General features: G+C 39.2%; 1 protein-coding gene across 1 annotated transcript in view; it reads left to right on the forward strand.

Annotated features, from left to right (window-relative positions):
• LOC103180487 (low-density lipoprotein receptor-related protein 1) overlaps positions 1-14,727 on the forward strand; it is a 552,054-nt gene that overhangs the window by 24,314 nt on the left and 513,013 nt on the right. Inside the window, exon 2 of the mRNA XM_042336207.1 lies at positions 14,557-14,679. Coding sequence (XP_042192141.1) covers positions 14,557-14,679 — 123 coding nt within the window. The remainder of the gene's footprint in view (positions 1-14,556; positions 14,680-14,727) is intronic.

Raw genomic sequence — 14,727 nt, forward strand, 5'->3', positions numbered from 1 at the left:
TATATTAAGGTCTGTTAAAAAAGTTGGAAGGAAGGTAGCCATAAAAAGATAATTTTAAAGAATTAAGTGAATCAATTCATTGAGAGGTCTATAGATGTCAGTCACATTGTTGGCTGATTAATTTTATGTAGATATTTAAGGTCCTTGTTTTGGTCCTTTTTTAAAATTTGAACAATCACTATTATTTGGAATACGGTTTTCACATTACTAGCAATTTTGTTTCGGGTGGGGGGGGGGGGGGGGGAGTTGCCTTTAAACAGCACTGTTCTTTTGCAATCCTGTACAGATATTTTGCATTGGAATCATTTAACCAAATATTGATTGACTGATATAGATATATATCATTGATACTGTCTTTTATATCAGGAGGATATCAAGCATTTCACAGGACTTTAAAGTGCAAGAGCTGTGTATTTTTTTAGACAAACCTTTTCTTGGGCTCGTTTTCAAGAAATACATAATTTCTTTTCCCCCACCTCATAGGTCCACTTATGCCAATCACTATTGTTGACAGAAGACAGTAGTATTTTTCCTATCTTACAGTATTTTTACCTGCACGAGACAGCATTCTCAGTTTCTTGCTCTAGCAAAATAATTCTGCTTTGTGGAGTATTTGTTCATCTAGGTCTGAACGTATTCTTTGCATCCATCAAAAATGGTCTCAAGTATATAATTAGCCTTATTTAAAAAATAGTCAACATGAAATTGATTGCTTTTGGTAGGAGTCCTATTTGCATCTACATCTAACTTCCAGCCCTGTTCTAAGCCTTCCTGATATAAATCTATGCTTTTTTGTCTGTTCCAAGTCAACGCTGCTCCTCTTTACCCAAGGCAACTGACCCAAATAATCAAGACGCCCTAACTAAAATATCTTGGGCCAGAGTTTCAAAACGTATAGGAACGTCTACTTGAGATTGATGAAAATAAAACAATTTGTTGATAATTGCATGTTCTTCTAAATTGTTTGTGATGAAAATATTACTGTGGGAACAGTATCCCTGTAGCTTGCTAAGGATAGCTTATAAAGCAATGATGTGTTTCATAATAAATCTCCTCCAACTAAGCCTGTTTTGGCTTATAGCTGAGAACTCCAAATCTCATTCTTGAGATGGTCAACCGTGCCTTTTTTACCGCAGACCTATTTTTGCCAGGTATGGAGCCAGTTTAAAACAGAGGGAGATTTTGCTATTTACTGTTTACTCTAAAGATGCATTGGATCCGATGACTGAATGAATATTAATCTTCTGGCACCCATGTTGTGAAATTCCGAAAACTGCTCTGTGGAAAATAATCATACATGGCACATCTGGTATTTCCTGACAGCTCATCGGGTTGTATGAGAATGGAGCGATTCCCCGTAATGCTATTCACAAGAGTCTGATTATACAGCTAAATTTTCAACTTGTGGCCACCTCAGGAATGTAGGCAATTCACCATACATGCCATTTTACCACATGTTTTTATTTTATCAGAGATTGAGGATGACCAATAGAAATATATGCTTGATCAGTGACCAAAACTAGATCAGAAATCAAAAATGGCTACTGGTCCCACTTCCAGACCATTGAGTCACCACGAGCAGCACTTCTGGCTTCTACAATGGAGTGGTTGACTACCTGTTGAATGCAGAGAGCAGACATTCTTTTCCCACAAATAGTTGTCTTCAGTTACCATCCATTTAGGAAGCACATATAAGCCAAGCTTGCTCGTGCCTTCTGTCAACTCATTAGCCAATCAGGAATGTTTCATGGGGTCTAAATTGGAATATTACAGCGTTAACTGTGTCTTCCAGTTTACCATAACAGGCACTGCAAATAATCCCACATCGGCAAAATTTGGGTTTGAAAATAAAAGGCATGTTTTGTTCTCGGGCATATTTTGAGCTTTGCTGACATGAGACTCGGGATTCACTGCATTGTTATTGGTTACTTAGTCCTTCCCGCAAATGCATTTCAATTCAAAGCATGAAGCCTCTTCCGTGATCCAATCAAAAACACTGTGATCTTGGATCCATACATCATAACTGTTGACATCAGCATGTCTAACCATCTTAATTCTGTTGATAGGCAGGCGTTGTGTTAATCTGGAGTTTCTGTACCGTGCCTGGGGACATATCTGCCAACTGAATCTTGTTTGATTTTTAGAAGATGTTAATTTTTTTCAGTGACTGTTAGACCAAAACTATGCAAAGTCTTTTCACCAACTGAATATTAAATGAGTATTGACTTGCAGGAAAATACAATACCTGGTGTTTCTCTTTTGTTTATATCCATGGGTTCTGATTAATAGCTTTTAGAATGAGGGTAGGTCCATCAACTAGAATAAATTGTCACTGATAAAGTATGTAAAAACATTTTTGGATGGTAGACATATTCTTCTGTCCTGGCCAAAACAGACTGAGGAAATCTATTTGCGGTCATAAATTGGCCAGACATTTTTCATCAAAGTTATCCTCCAGTCTATATAACTAGATCAAGAGTAGCACATTCCTCCCGCCCTGTGTGTACAAACAGATAGAAACAGATAGAAAATTCTCAATCCAATTTATTATTTAGGAAATTATAACTTAGCGACTTACGTCTTTGATCACTGTTTCGGTCATTGTTTTTTTCCCTTCTCTACCATCTTTAGCTATCAACACTTCTCCTAAGTTTGAGTGACCAGCTATCTGTGTGCAACACTTTGAGACATCCTCCTGACGTGAAAGGTGCAATATAAATGTAAATTGTATTTTATAATAGAAATAACACAAATACATTTTAAATGTCATGAAGGTTCCTTTGGTCCTGTTGCAATGGTGACTGGTTGAGCACTTCCTTCATCTCCTAAATGCTAACTTTGAACAATGAATCGAGTAAATGCAAATTTCCTCATCTTTGACTTATCTGGAATAAATGGTACTTATTTATATTCTCACTGGCATCATAAAAGTGTGCGTAGATTTTCAAATATCTGTTTCAGATTATAATGTTGTTGGAAACAAAATTATAAAACCTATTTGATATAGTAGTTGAATGGTATATTCAATTAATTTGGGTGTTAGTCATTAGAGGAGATTCAATTTTTCCCCTCATTTGGGCTCAAATTTGATTTTCAATATCTAATGCCGAGAATTTATGAAAATGAATACCATCACGGAATTCAGTTTGAGGCAAGAATTTTGCTGCTGAGGTTTCGATTTCACTTATGAACAGTGGTTGTTTAAATTTGTTAATGCTCATTTTTTAAAAGTTGGTATAAACAAATTTAATTTAAAACCGTGCACTAATCTTCAGTCAAGAGGGCACTCGGATGATCTGCTTCCTGGCCTCTCTCAGTGCTGATCTATGACTAGCCACTACGAAGTTCACAATGGATTGCCTGATCAATTCTCTTCCTCCGCCTGGTAGGATGTGAATCTTGCATGCTCAGCATGCACAAAGACAGCAAGACGGCACTCGTTATGTAAGGGACTTTAGATGAGATGTTTTACCAGCCTGTAGCATAATACCAAGTGTAACTCACCACAGGACAACACTTCCGGTTGTTAATAGTAGGGAATTTTTTCAGCTTAAGAGGTGTGTGTTTGTATTAATGAGTACAATTTAGCCTTTGGATACTGCGTCCCTAGACATAATCTTCTCTGGACACAACCTTGGTGTTGGAAGCAATACTTAGGGAATGTTGTGAAGGGCCCAGCCTTCAGTTTACATTTTGAAAATTGAACAAAATTTGCAACTTTGACTTGACCATATCAATCGTTACTCTTTTTGTTTGACCCTGAACTGTCCTTTCTCCCCCACATCAGTGCCATGACTGGCACTGCCTACCACCACCTCCGCAACGTTGCCAGACTCTGCCACTGCCTCACCCCTCAGGCTGCCGAAACCCTCACCCATGCATTCGTCACCTCAAGGCTCGATTACAGAAACTCCCTCCTCATCGACCTCCCCAACTCTTTCCTTCACAAACTGCAGACCATCCAAAACTCTCGCGCACCAGGCTTCGTGACCCCATCACTCCCACCCTCGCCCGACTCCCCTGGCTCCCCATCCCCCAGAGGATCGATTTCAAGATCCTCATCCTCACTTTCAAGGCCATCCATGGCCTTGCCCCCTCCTATCTCTCTGACTTGCTGACGCCCTACCAACCTGCCGCTCCCTCCGTTCAGCGGGCTCTGGTCTGCTCCATGTCTCTCGCCTGACCCGCCCTACCATCAGTGACTGGGCTTTCAGCCTCTCTGCCCTCATACTCTGAAACTCCATCCCACGGTTCCTTCACTTCGCTTCCTCCCTTGTCTCCTTCAAGGCCGGTCTCAAGACCCTTCTCTTCGATCGTGCCTTTGATCGCTCTCCCACTCTCTGTCTTCCCTCACCCCATACCACCCCTCCCCCATGCTCGGGTCCCGACACCTGACTGTTCAGCACTTTGGGATGTCCTCCCGATGTGAAAGGCGCTCTATAAATGTAACTTTGTTGTTTGTTGTTTTTTTCAGAGTCTGAATTTGGCAAATCCTTAAACACAACCTTATTTTTGAAGCCTGATTATAACCTCAGCTAAATCGCTACGTAAATAAAATACCCGGATGTCAGCGTGGCTCAGTTGATAACACTCACCTTTGAGTCAGGGGATGTGGGTTCAGGTCCTTGTCGGGAGTCTGACCTTGCACAGTTCCAGGCTGGCACTCAATACAGTGCTGGGGGAGCGTTGTGTTGTTGGAGGCATAGTCCGTCAGATGAGATATTAAACTGAGTTCCCGTCTGCCTGTTCAGATGGACATCAAAGATCCCATGGCACTACTCAAAAGGGAAGGGAGTTTCTCCAGGTGTCCTGACTAAAAATTCCTCTCCCAGATAAAATAAGTGATTGACTTAATTGCTGCAAAATACACAGTCACTGCACTTTACAGTATATCCTGTGAAGCACTTTGAGATGTCCTTTTGATGTGAAAAATGCAGCATTACACACAAGGGTGATTTTTAAAAAAAAAATGTAGATCCTGTTGATGTCTCCCCATAATTCCTATTGGGTTTGAATTGTTAAGAGTGTATTTCATAAGAAAATGACTTTTGGAAACATGGTAGAGGTAGACAAACGTGTATAAATTTATCAGGAAAAGTGAAAAATTTGGGGGCACATTTTACTGAAAATATCCACTAACACACTAAAACATTTACAAGGAGCAGGAGAAGTAAGTGAACAAAGCTTGAAATAATGTAATAAAATTCAGACGGAGAAAGGGAGATTGGAGGAAAAACATAATAATGTGTTTAAAGTATTATTTCTATAGCAATGTAAGGCTGTTTTCACTAAAACAACTTACATTTGAATGGAGTTACATAAAGTAATAAGGCTTGTTTTAAACTCAACAGCGAGAGAACTGAAAACTGATAGAAAAGAATGACTAGCTGCTCCAGGTAATATAAATCTTTCTTATCTGCTGTCAGACCAGAAAATAGGCATTTTAGAAATGGAGTACTTTTTTTTAAGTACAAATGTTGGAGAATTGCTAGGTAACTGGGTAAACACAAGGAAAACTATTGTTTTATGCACCTAGATATTTAAGTGGTAGAAATTGTACAAATGTCTCTCCTTTTCCTCCTCAAATAGCCTTATGAGAGAACTGTCTCTGGAGGAAGGACGGAGAAAGGATGTAGGGGTGGTGAGAGATTGAGGCAGCCATCATCTTTGAAAGTGCAGCTACACCAAATTATGTTTACTGCTTAGATTGCTTCCAGTATGGTATGCAGCCTGACTGACCTGATGGATAACCTGTCTTTCTGTGTCTCGATAAATGTTTCTTTGTTTAATCCAACTGTGTCCAGTGCTTCATTCATACAAAATCTGGCAATACAAAGTTCAAAGAATTTAAACTCAGCAGAGCTAGGCAGAGGCTACGGTGTGTCTAAAGCAAATATATAAATTTTGTAAGTAATAAAACATAACAGTCCACTTTGAGGATATTTTTTCTTTCAATTCCGTTGGAAAATAGTGTCTATCTAGAATTGTTTGAGAAACCTTGGTGAAGGGCAGAGCAAAATATAAGATTGAAAAGAGTGGGAGAGACTGACATACATGAAACAGTGATTAGGTGACTCAACCTTCAGCTCTTTAAAGCCTTGCAGGTTAAAATGAAACTAGGAATTCCATAACTTTTATATCTTGCATTATTTGGAGATACAGCAACACTATATAAATGCAGAGAAAAAATGTGTGCAGAATGATTGAATTAGATAGAGTTTTGGTGAAGAAACAAAGCAGGAATGTTCAGAGGAGTAGTAACCATTGTCGTAATTTTAAAGAGAGAGCACAGACACTGGCACTGGAAGAGAGTGCTGAAGCTGAGAGAATATTCTGTCTTTCTAAATTCGTACTTTGCCTTCATATACAATTCCCATTATTCCCTTCAATGAGAAATGTAAACTGGATTTGTTGTGTTAATTGTAAAATACACAAAATTGCAAATTCTGAATTCGGAGAGCTGGCCAAAGTGTGACTACAACAACAACAACAACAAGATTCCATTTATAGAGCGCCTTTCACGTCAGGAGGACGTCCCAAGGCGCTGCACAGTTGGGTCATGACCCGAGCAGGGGGGAAATGGTCAGGGTGAGGGGAGGGAAGGGAGGGAGAGAGGAGGGGGGAAATGGTCAGGGTGAGGGGAGGGAAGGGAGGGAGCGAGGAGGAGGAAGAGAGTCGAGAGGGGAGCTGAAGGCACGGTCAAAGAGAAAGGTTTTGAGACCGGCCTTGAAGGAGGAAAGGGAGGAAGCAAGGCGAAGGCACTGGGGGATGGAGTTCCAGAGCCTGGGGGCTGAGAGGCTGAAGGCCCGACCACCGATAGTAGGGCGGTTGGGGCGGGGGACGTGGAGCAGACCGGAGCCAGAGGAACGGAGGGTACGGGCAGGTAGGTAGGGGGATAGTAGGTTGGAGAGGTAGGAGGGAGCGAGGCCGTGAATGGCCTTGTAGGTGAGGATGAGGATCTTGAAATCAATCCTCTGGGGGATGGGGAGCCAGTGGAGGCGAGCGAGGGTGGGAGTGATGTGATCGCGAAGCCTGGTGCGGGACAGTACACGAGCTGCAGAGTTCTGAATGACCTGCAGCTTGTGGAGGGAGGTGGCGGGGAGGCCGGCGAGGAGAGAGTTCCCATAGTCCAGCCTTGAGGTGACAAAGGCGTGAACCAGGGTTTCAGCGGCGTGAGGGGTGAGGTAGTGCCGTAATCTGGCGATATTCCGGAGGTGATGGAAGGCGGTGCCAGTTGTGGTGCGGATGTGAGGGAGAAAGGACAGCTCAGGGTCGAACAAAACGCCGAGGTTCCTGACTGGCTTTGAGAGGTGGAGAGTGCAGCCTTGGATGCTGATGGTGTCAGCGCCTGAGGTGCGGAGGCGCTGACGTGAGCCAATCAGGAGGGCCTCGGTTTTTCGCACGTTGAGCTGAAGAAAGTTGTCTCTCGTCCAGGACTCGATGTCGGACAGGCAGGCTGTCAGGACATCGGTGGTCGTGGAGTTGAGAGTAGAGGAGGAAAGGTAGAGTTGGGTGTCATCCGCATACATGTGGAAGTTAACCCCATGTTTGCGGATGATGTCACCAAGGGGGAGCATATAGAGGGTGAAGAGGAGGGGACCGAGGACAGAGCCCTGAGGGACACCACATGAGACAGTACGGGGGGTGGAGGAGAAGCCATTCGTTGAGGCAAAATGGCAAAATGAATCCCTCGATCCAATATTTGTAAACTGGAAGTCACAATGAACATTTTAAATAACATAGCGTTTGCCACAAATCAACTCACTGGACTTCACCAATGAGCCAGGGGAAACATCTCTGCTGCATCAGATCCACAGAAGAATTGTTTCCACACAGGTGTTGTATGCCACAAAGTTGACCTGATTTAGGACCTTGCTATCCTTGAAGAGATATGAGCACATCCAAAAGGCACTTCATTCCCTATCTTTGCGTTCCTTCAGGACAGTGTCCAAGAGGAAGTTAGTGTCCACCCCAACTCCCAGGTCAATAAGAATCAACAATTGGGGATGATGCCCCTTGTACCTTCCAAAGAAAACATCTTCAGGAGGAACTACAAATGAATGATCAATTCAGGGCTAATTTATTTTAGTCTGGTTTGACCTAGTGACAAATTCTTTAATTTGAAATACATATCGCCCATTTCTGAAAAAGTTTCTGCTCTTACACAGCCTGTACATTTAATATTTAACCATGTTGAATTAATTGGTTATAGATACAATTGATTGCATGGCCTTTGTTACTCAAAATGCCGTTAATTAGATTGACTGATTCTCTGAAGCTTGCAAGAGATTGTGTGAAAATAGTGGTGTAAATTTAAATGAAATTAGATTTTGTTAATATGTAGAAATGTAATCTGTGCTCCTTCTCATTGACTGTCACTTTATAACTGATAAATCTGATACAAGAGAACCTGACATTGTAGATGCCTCAGCAATGAGGGAAACTTTCCTTTCGAGCCACTTTTGCACTGATTATTTGAAACTCACAGTGTCTAGAAGATCACAAGATTCATAGAATCGCAGCACAGAAGGAGGCCATTCGGGTAATATTGCATGTGTTGGCCTTTTGAAAGAGCTATCCAATTAGTCCTGCTCCAAGCTCTTTCCCCAAAACCTTGCAAATTGACCATAGCCTTGCAAATTAAGTCTAATGAAGAAGGCCATCTAATTTCATCCTTCCTGAATACCCACCCCATCATTTTCCCATCACAGTATCAAGGTGATTTTTAAATGAGTTCAGTGTCCTGGTCTCAATCGCACTTCCTCATGGTGATCTGTTCTGGTTATTAATTACCCTTTGGGAAAAGAAAAATGTGTTGGTAATCCAAAGCACCTCACAAATATAATCAGAACTCATAATAAGATTGAAATTATTGGATGTCAGGAGAAGCAAAAGAAAGTATATGTAATTTTTTTTTCCATTTGAGCCATAAAATATTTTATCAATGAAATTCTGTGACTGGACTTTAACTAAAACAGACGCTTTGCAATTAGATTGACAAATTAGTTTGCAATTAGTAAATCTCAGTGCGAGTCATCACTTTTTAGACCTCACAAGGCATTTAGCTTCAATATCATTCACTTGGCACTAGCCTAGGTATTATTCACTTGATGTTCAGCTCTCTTTTTAATCATTTTCTGTATGTGTGTGTATAAAACAGCAAGGGACCAAAAACTCGCATACTTACTACCCCAGAAGTAGTAGGTTTTTATCTTCACCAGTTCCACTTCAATTATTTAAGAACAAAAAGCAAACTTAATGAATAGAACAGTATAAGCCTGGTATAAATCAGACGATCATTTGTCTATTACTTCAAGGCTTCCTTTGCATCTGTTGGATGGAGGATAATTTTGTGTGTTAATATTTATTCATTTCTGCACTTTTCTATGTCCAGCATGGAAAGATTGCATGGATCACACTGCCACAACTATGTCATTGCGCTCTAAATGTTGCTCTTTTGATATTACAGTGTATTTCTAGAAGGGGTTGTAAAGTTTCACTTCAAGCGCTTCATTAAACCTTTACAAAAAACTGCCGTATGTGTGTTCATACGCAGATATCAGAATAATCACACATTCTACATAACAAACAAACAGAGACCACTGTTTATCTCGCTTTAAAATATACGCTTCCCAAAACTCTTTGAACTTAGGCATTTTCCCCGATTGGCTTGTAGGAATATTAATTCTTTCAAGCAAATAAATATATTATATTACGGCCTGTTACACTTGCGACTCCTTTCTCTTTGATTGTTAAGGTCCACATTGTTAAATCGTATCACGTGAATCTACTTGCGCAAAGGTTTTATTATTTTTATTTTCCCTTGAGCTATCTAGCTCTTTGGTGTTTCTTAAATTATTTCTTAGCACTTGGTATTGCTGTGTTTCCAGATGATATCTTAAATTACATGCTTTTCTGAACTTTAAAGCCTTCTGAATTTACAAGTGCTCCGAAACGCCGTCCGGCATAAAGGATGCTATATAAATGCAAGTAGTGGTTGCTGTTAATATTTTCAACAACAATGAGTAGCTTTAATGGATCGCCCTTCACGTAGGATATCATCTATCTTCATACGGGTAATGTTGATGCTGAGCCAAGGAGTAAAAAGGACGTGGTCCAAGAGGTGGGTTTTAAGATCGGGATTTAAACCAGGAAAGATGGAGAGATAGAAGGAGAAAGTTCCAAAAGGTGGGAGCAAAGCCACTGAAGACATATCTCCAATCACGATTCTGACACTATTTGATTTCCCCTTTACTCAAATCTAAGTAAAGGGAACCTGATATTGCTTGCTTGACTCAAATGTGTTTCAATGATTTAACATTCAACTCCGCTATTTAAGATGAGCAGTGTTCTCAGTTATGACATGGGGTTATTGGTTACTTGAGATTATATGTTTCTTTCAGGCTCATTATCCATCACCCATTTAGCAGAACTCATTTGGTACACTCATTCTTTTGAGAAATAACTGCAATTTAAACTTCACTCCAGTTGTCATTCAAATCCTATGAACCTGCTGACCTTCTTATTTGTATTTATAACTTGGATGGCTAGCCATCTACAGCTTTAAGATTGCTGATTTATACAGTTTTCCACCTTTTTCGCTTTCCTTTCAACAAGCTTTCTCAATTCAACTGATTTTTTTTCTCCTTTGCGAAATGGATTTTTTTGTTCAAAAACAATGTTCCATCAAATTTCTCAAATCGTTTCGGTCTCGGGTTCTCATTTTCCATCGTGTGTATATTATTCCTCCTTTTTCCTATTCAGCCAGGAAATCTGGCATGAAAATAGTTTTTCTTACCATGACGACATTTTTCCCCGTGACTCACCGAAGGATCGAATGCCCAAGCAGATCATAGAATCGTAGAATTTTACAGAAAAGGAGGCTATTTGGCCCATTGTGCCTGTGCTAGCTCTTTGAAAGAGCTACCAACTGGTACCAATCCCCTGCTCATACCCCATAACCCTGCAAGTTTTTCCTTTTTAAGTACGTATCCAATTCCCTTTTGAAAGATACTGTTGAATCTGCTTCCACCATCCTTTCAGGCATTCCAGACCATAACAACTCTCTGGGCAAAAAATAATCAGATATTGAAAAGATTGGACATAAACTTTGTTTCCACTCAGAATCAAGTTGCAATTTCACTAATTTAATAATAATAATCTTTGCATTTGATATAGTTCCTTATCGTCTTCAAAACTTCTCAAAGCACTTCACAGAATATACTGTAAAGTGAATTAATTGAATATTTTGTGGGTGAAATGCCAGAGCCAATTTTGTGGGCAAAATTCATACTGCAGTGTCCCACAAACAGTTGTGAATTGAGTGACCGATATATTATTATTTTTGGAGGGAATTATTTCTTCTGGAAAACCGATCCGCCAATTGACTAACAACGGGGTTCCTACTTACTGCTAGGTAAACAGAGGTGTGTGAAGTAAGGAAACTTGCCCAACATTTTGTCCTGCCCTCGAATCAAACCCAGGTCTACTTGCCTGTGGGGCGAGTGCTCTAACCACTGAGCTGCAGAACTCCAAACGTCTGACCTTTTTACAGCCATGAGAGAAAGGTCACTTTCATCATAGCTCAGGTTGAACCAATATTTTAATCCATATCAACCAACCTTTTATGGTCATGGATTTTACAAAAGAATATTTGTTCGAAATTTTGAACTCCCTGTGAATAATTCAATGCAGGGAGCGCTAGTGCGAACTACAGCTTTTGAGAAACTTGGATCGGGACAACTGAATAAGCTCGAGAAGCAGTCATCAATTTCAAAAGAAGAATCCATTTGACAGGTTAGCGTGCAGAATCCTGTTGGAACACTTTGGTGAAGTTTGGCATTGGAGTGACTGTTATTAGATGCATAAACCACAATGTTCCATTGCAACGCACGTGGCAGAACAAGTCTAGAAACCCCACTGTCATTTCTGGTATATATCGTGCTTTTGATATCATCTTGCCACAGCTGCAAATGCATGCAACAACAACCATATACAAAGTATATCCCAGAGGATAATAAACATAAGGTGTTGATGTATATTGATGATGGATTACTCTTGTTGGATCATCCAAATAATCTTTTACTGTTTGAAGATTTTGTTTCTGCATCTAGTTATTCATTTAACTGGGTCAAGTTTGAATGTTGGCTGTTTCTAAGAAGTATCAACTCAAAGATATCCTTTCAAGTTGCCACACGCTGAGTTAGAAATTTTGGGTATTTTATTACACAAAGACCCGGTGGATATAAATCTAGTCAATCCTACAAACAATAGCTGTGCACACTTGGGGATATCTCTTATTTTTCAATGACGAACCGTGGAAAAATTAACTTGCATTTTGATATATGCGCCTCATCACTGCTGAAGAGACTGAAAGCTACCTCACAAGAAATCCTTGACAAGTGCAATTATGTCAGCAAATGTATCAGCCATTTGCACTGACACAGCCATGAGATGAATCAATTTGAGGAGAGATTGTGGCTGTAACACAAGCAAAAAATTATTTCTCTGTTGCTTTAATTGTATGTTTAAGATTGAACTAAAAACAGGGAGACAGACCTCAGTTAATATCTTATGAGAAACCAAACTCCAGCACTACACTGGTTGGGTTTATGATCTCAATACCTAATCTTAAACCATAAACTTTTGAACCTAATGTAAGCGTACTACTGACTGAGCCAACGGGAAACAATAGTACTTAGTCATACTGATCAGGAAGGCTCAAAGTTAACCACTTGATGATGCCACCCCTTGACTTTTATCAATGGTGCTTAAAAATGTAGGGATTTGATATAATTTAGTTGATGAGATTAATATTACCAATATTTATTTATGAAATATAACATCATGATCTCAAGTTATAAAAGGAATTCTTAAAAATGTAATTTAATTCTTAAATTAAAAGAGGCAATCCATGCTCTTGAGTCTTCTTTGAGTTTATAATGGAAACTGCTCATAGAATTAGACGTGTATGAAATGAGCAGACACGCCTGTGAGAATGTTTGCTATGTCAAGCTTAAAGAGCAGCGTGACTGAAAAGATGAAGGGAACAGACTCGCATCACTCAGTATGGATATAATTACACAATTCAAGATCTCTGCAAAGGAAATTGATAATTTCGATCTTATCCCTTTTACTCAAATTTTTACATTAATATTTGAGCTGGAGGAAACGTTTAGATACCCCTTGAACGTAACCAAAGATAGATATGTGGTCTTGTGCAGTTTTTGCCTGAAATATATATCTCTGTTGGTTTGGATTTGGGAATTATTACTATAAAACCTAGTGAAAAAAATGATGGAAGCATCGACATACCGCCATCAGCAGAAACTGGATTCAACATCAACTATTCCATTGTGACAAGCCTGATCTTAACAGATTATAAAATAATAGATAATTTTTGTATATACCTATGTCATAAAATGGATATTTTTTAAAAAATGGAATGGCACTTTGCTACATCGGTGGTCAAAAAATGTTAATTTGAACAGAATGCTGGCAATGTTTGAAGACATATTGAGTCAAAACCATTTGAAACAGATTGTTCAGAATCTAGGATGCGGGCATTCCTTGATATCTTCAAGAATAGCTCCAAATCTCCTTGAACTGTCCAAATATTTCCATTGTGCTACTACTTGTTATTTGAACCTAATAAATTCCAGCAATGTTCATCACCATGGCTGATTGATGTGTCTAATGACCTTCTCTACACAATATATTTTCTTTCCTGTTCTTACTTTTGGTTCTGCAAAATTGAAGTTAAGTGGAATAGGCTGAAAACATTGCATGAATTTTACCATTGTATTGAATGTAATTGGATTAATTGGGTAATGTAAGTTCAAGTTGATATTTGCTGATGTCTAATATGCATGACATAATGGAGATATTTTGGCATAGTTTTATATTTATTCTTTTATGTACAACACCATGTATTTATTATTTTATATGCGTTAAGTGTTATTGTGGATTGTTTGGTAGTACTCCATATTGGGACTCTGAAATCAGTATTTGTTTTCATGATGTCATCTACCATAAATTATTCTGAAATTTTTTTTGATCATGTGTTGAATTTTTGCAACAACTACATTTTGGAGAGAACACTACAACATTATGTCTTGTGCTATTGCACATTAAGAACGTTTAATTTTATGTTCTTTCAGGTCTAACATTCAAATGACTGAATATGCGGAATCCGTATATTGTCACAGGATCTGCTACAATAAAACTTGCAATGTAAATCAAGAAATCAATGAACACTAGTTTTCATTGATTTATTCTCCATTTTTAAGCTGAGTGATTTGGATCTTGCCCTGTATTTGTTCTCAAATATGCAAAACTTCCAAGTTTGGTTGTATTTTATATAATAATAATCCTTGCTTTTGATATAGTGCTTTATCTCATCATTGAGACGTCAGAAAGCCCTTCCCAGAATATACTGTAAAGTGAATTAACTGTATATTTTATGGGTGACAAATGTTGTCATTGGATTAAAAATGCAAAGAGTAATATTTTTATATCTACATTGATTTCTAACTTTTTTGTGCTTTAATTTGATAGACCACAAACCATGTGGACCAACAGAGTTTCTTTGCAATGATCAGATGACCTGTATCTCACTGAGCTGGCTTTGTGATGGTGAACCGGACTGTCTTGATGATTCAGATGAGTCGCTTGATCAATGTAAGTAATTTTTTTTTTGCAGTTTGAAGTGAACTTGCTGCATGTTTT

The sequence above is a fragment of the Callorhinchus milii genome, unplaced genomic scaffold (assembly GCF_018977255.1).
Source record: "Callorhinchus milii isolate IMCB2004 unplaced genomic scaffold, IMCB_Cmil_1.0 Scaffold6, whole genome shotgun sequence".
Classification (NCBI taxonomy): domain Eukaryota; kingdom Metazoa; phylum Chordata; class Chondrichthyes; order Chimaeriformes; family Callorhinchidae; genus Callorhinchus; species Callorhinchus milii.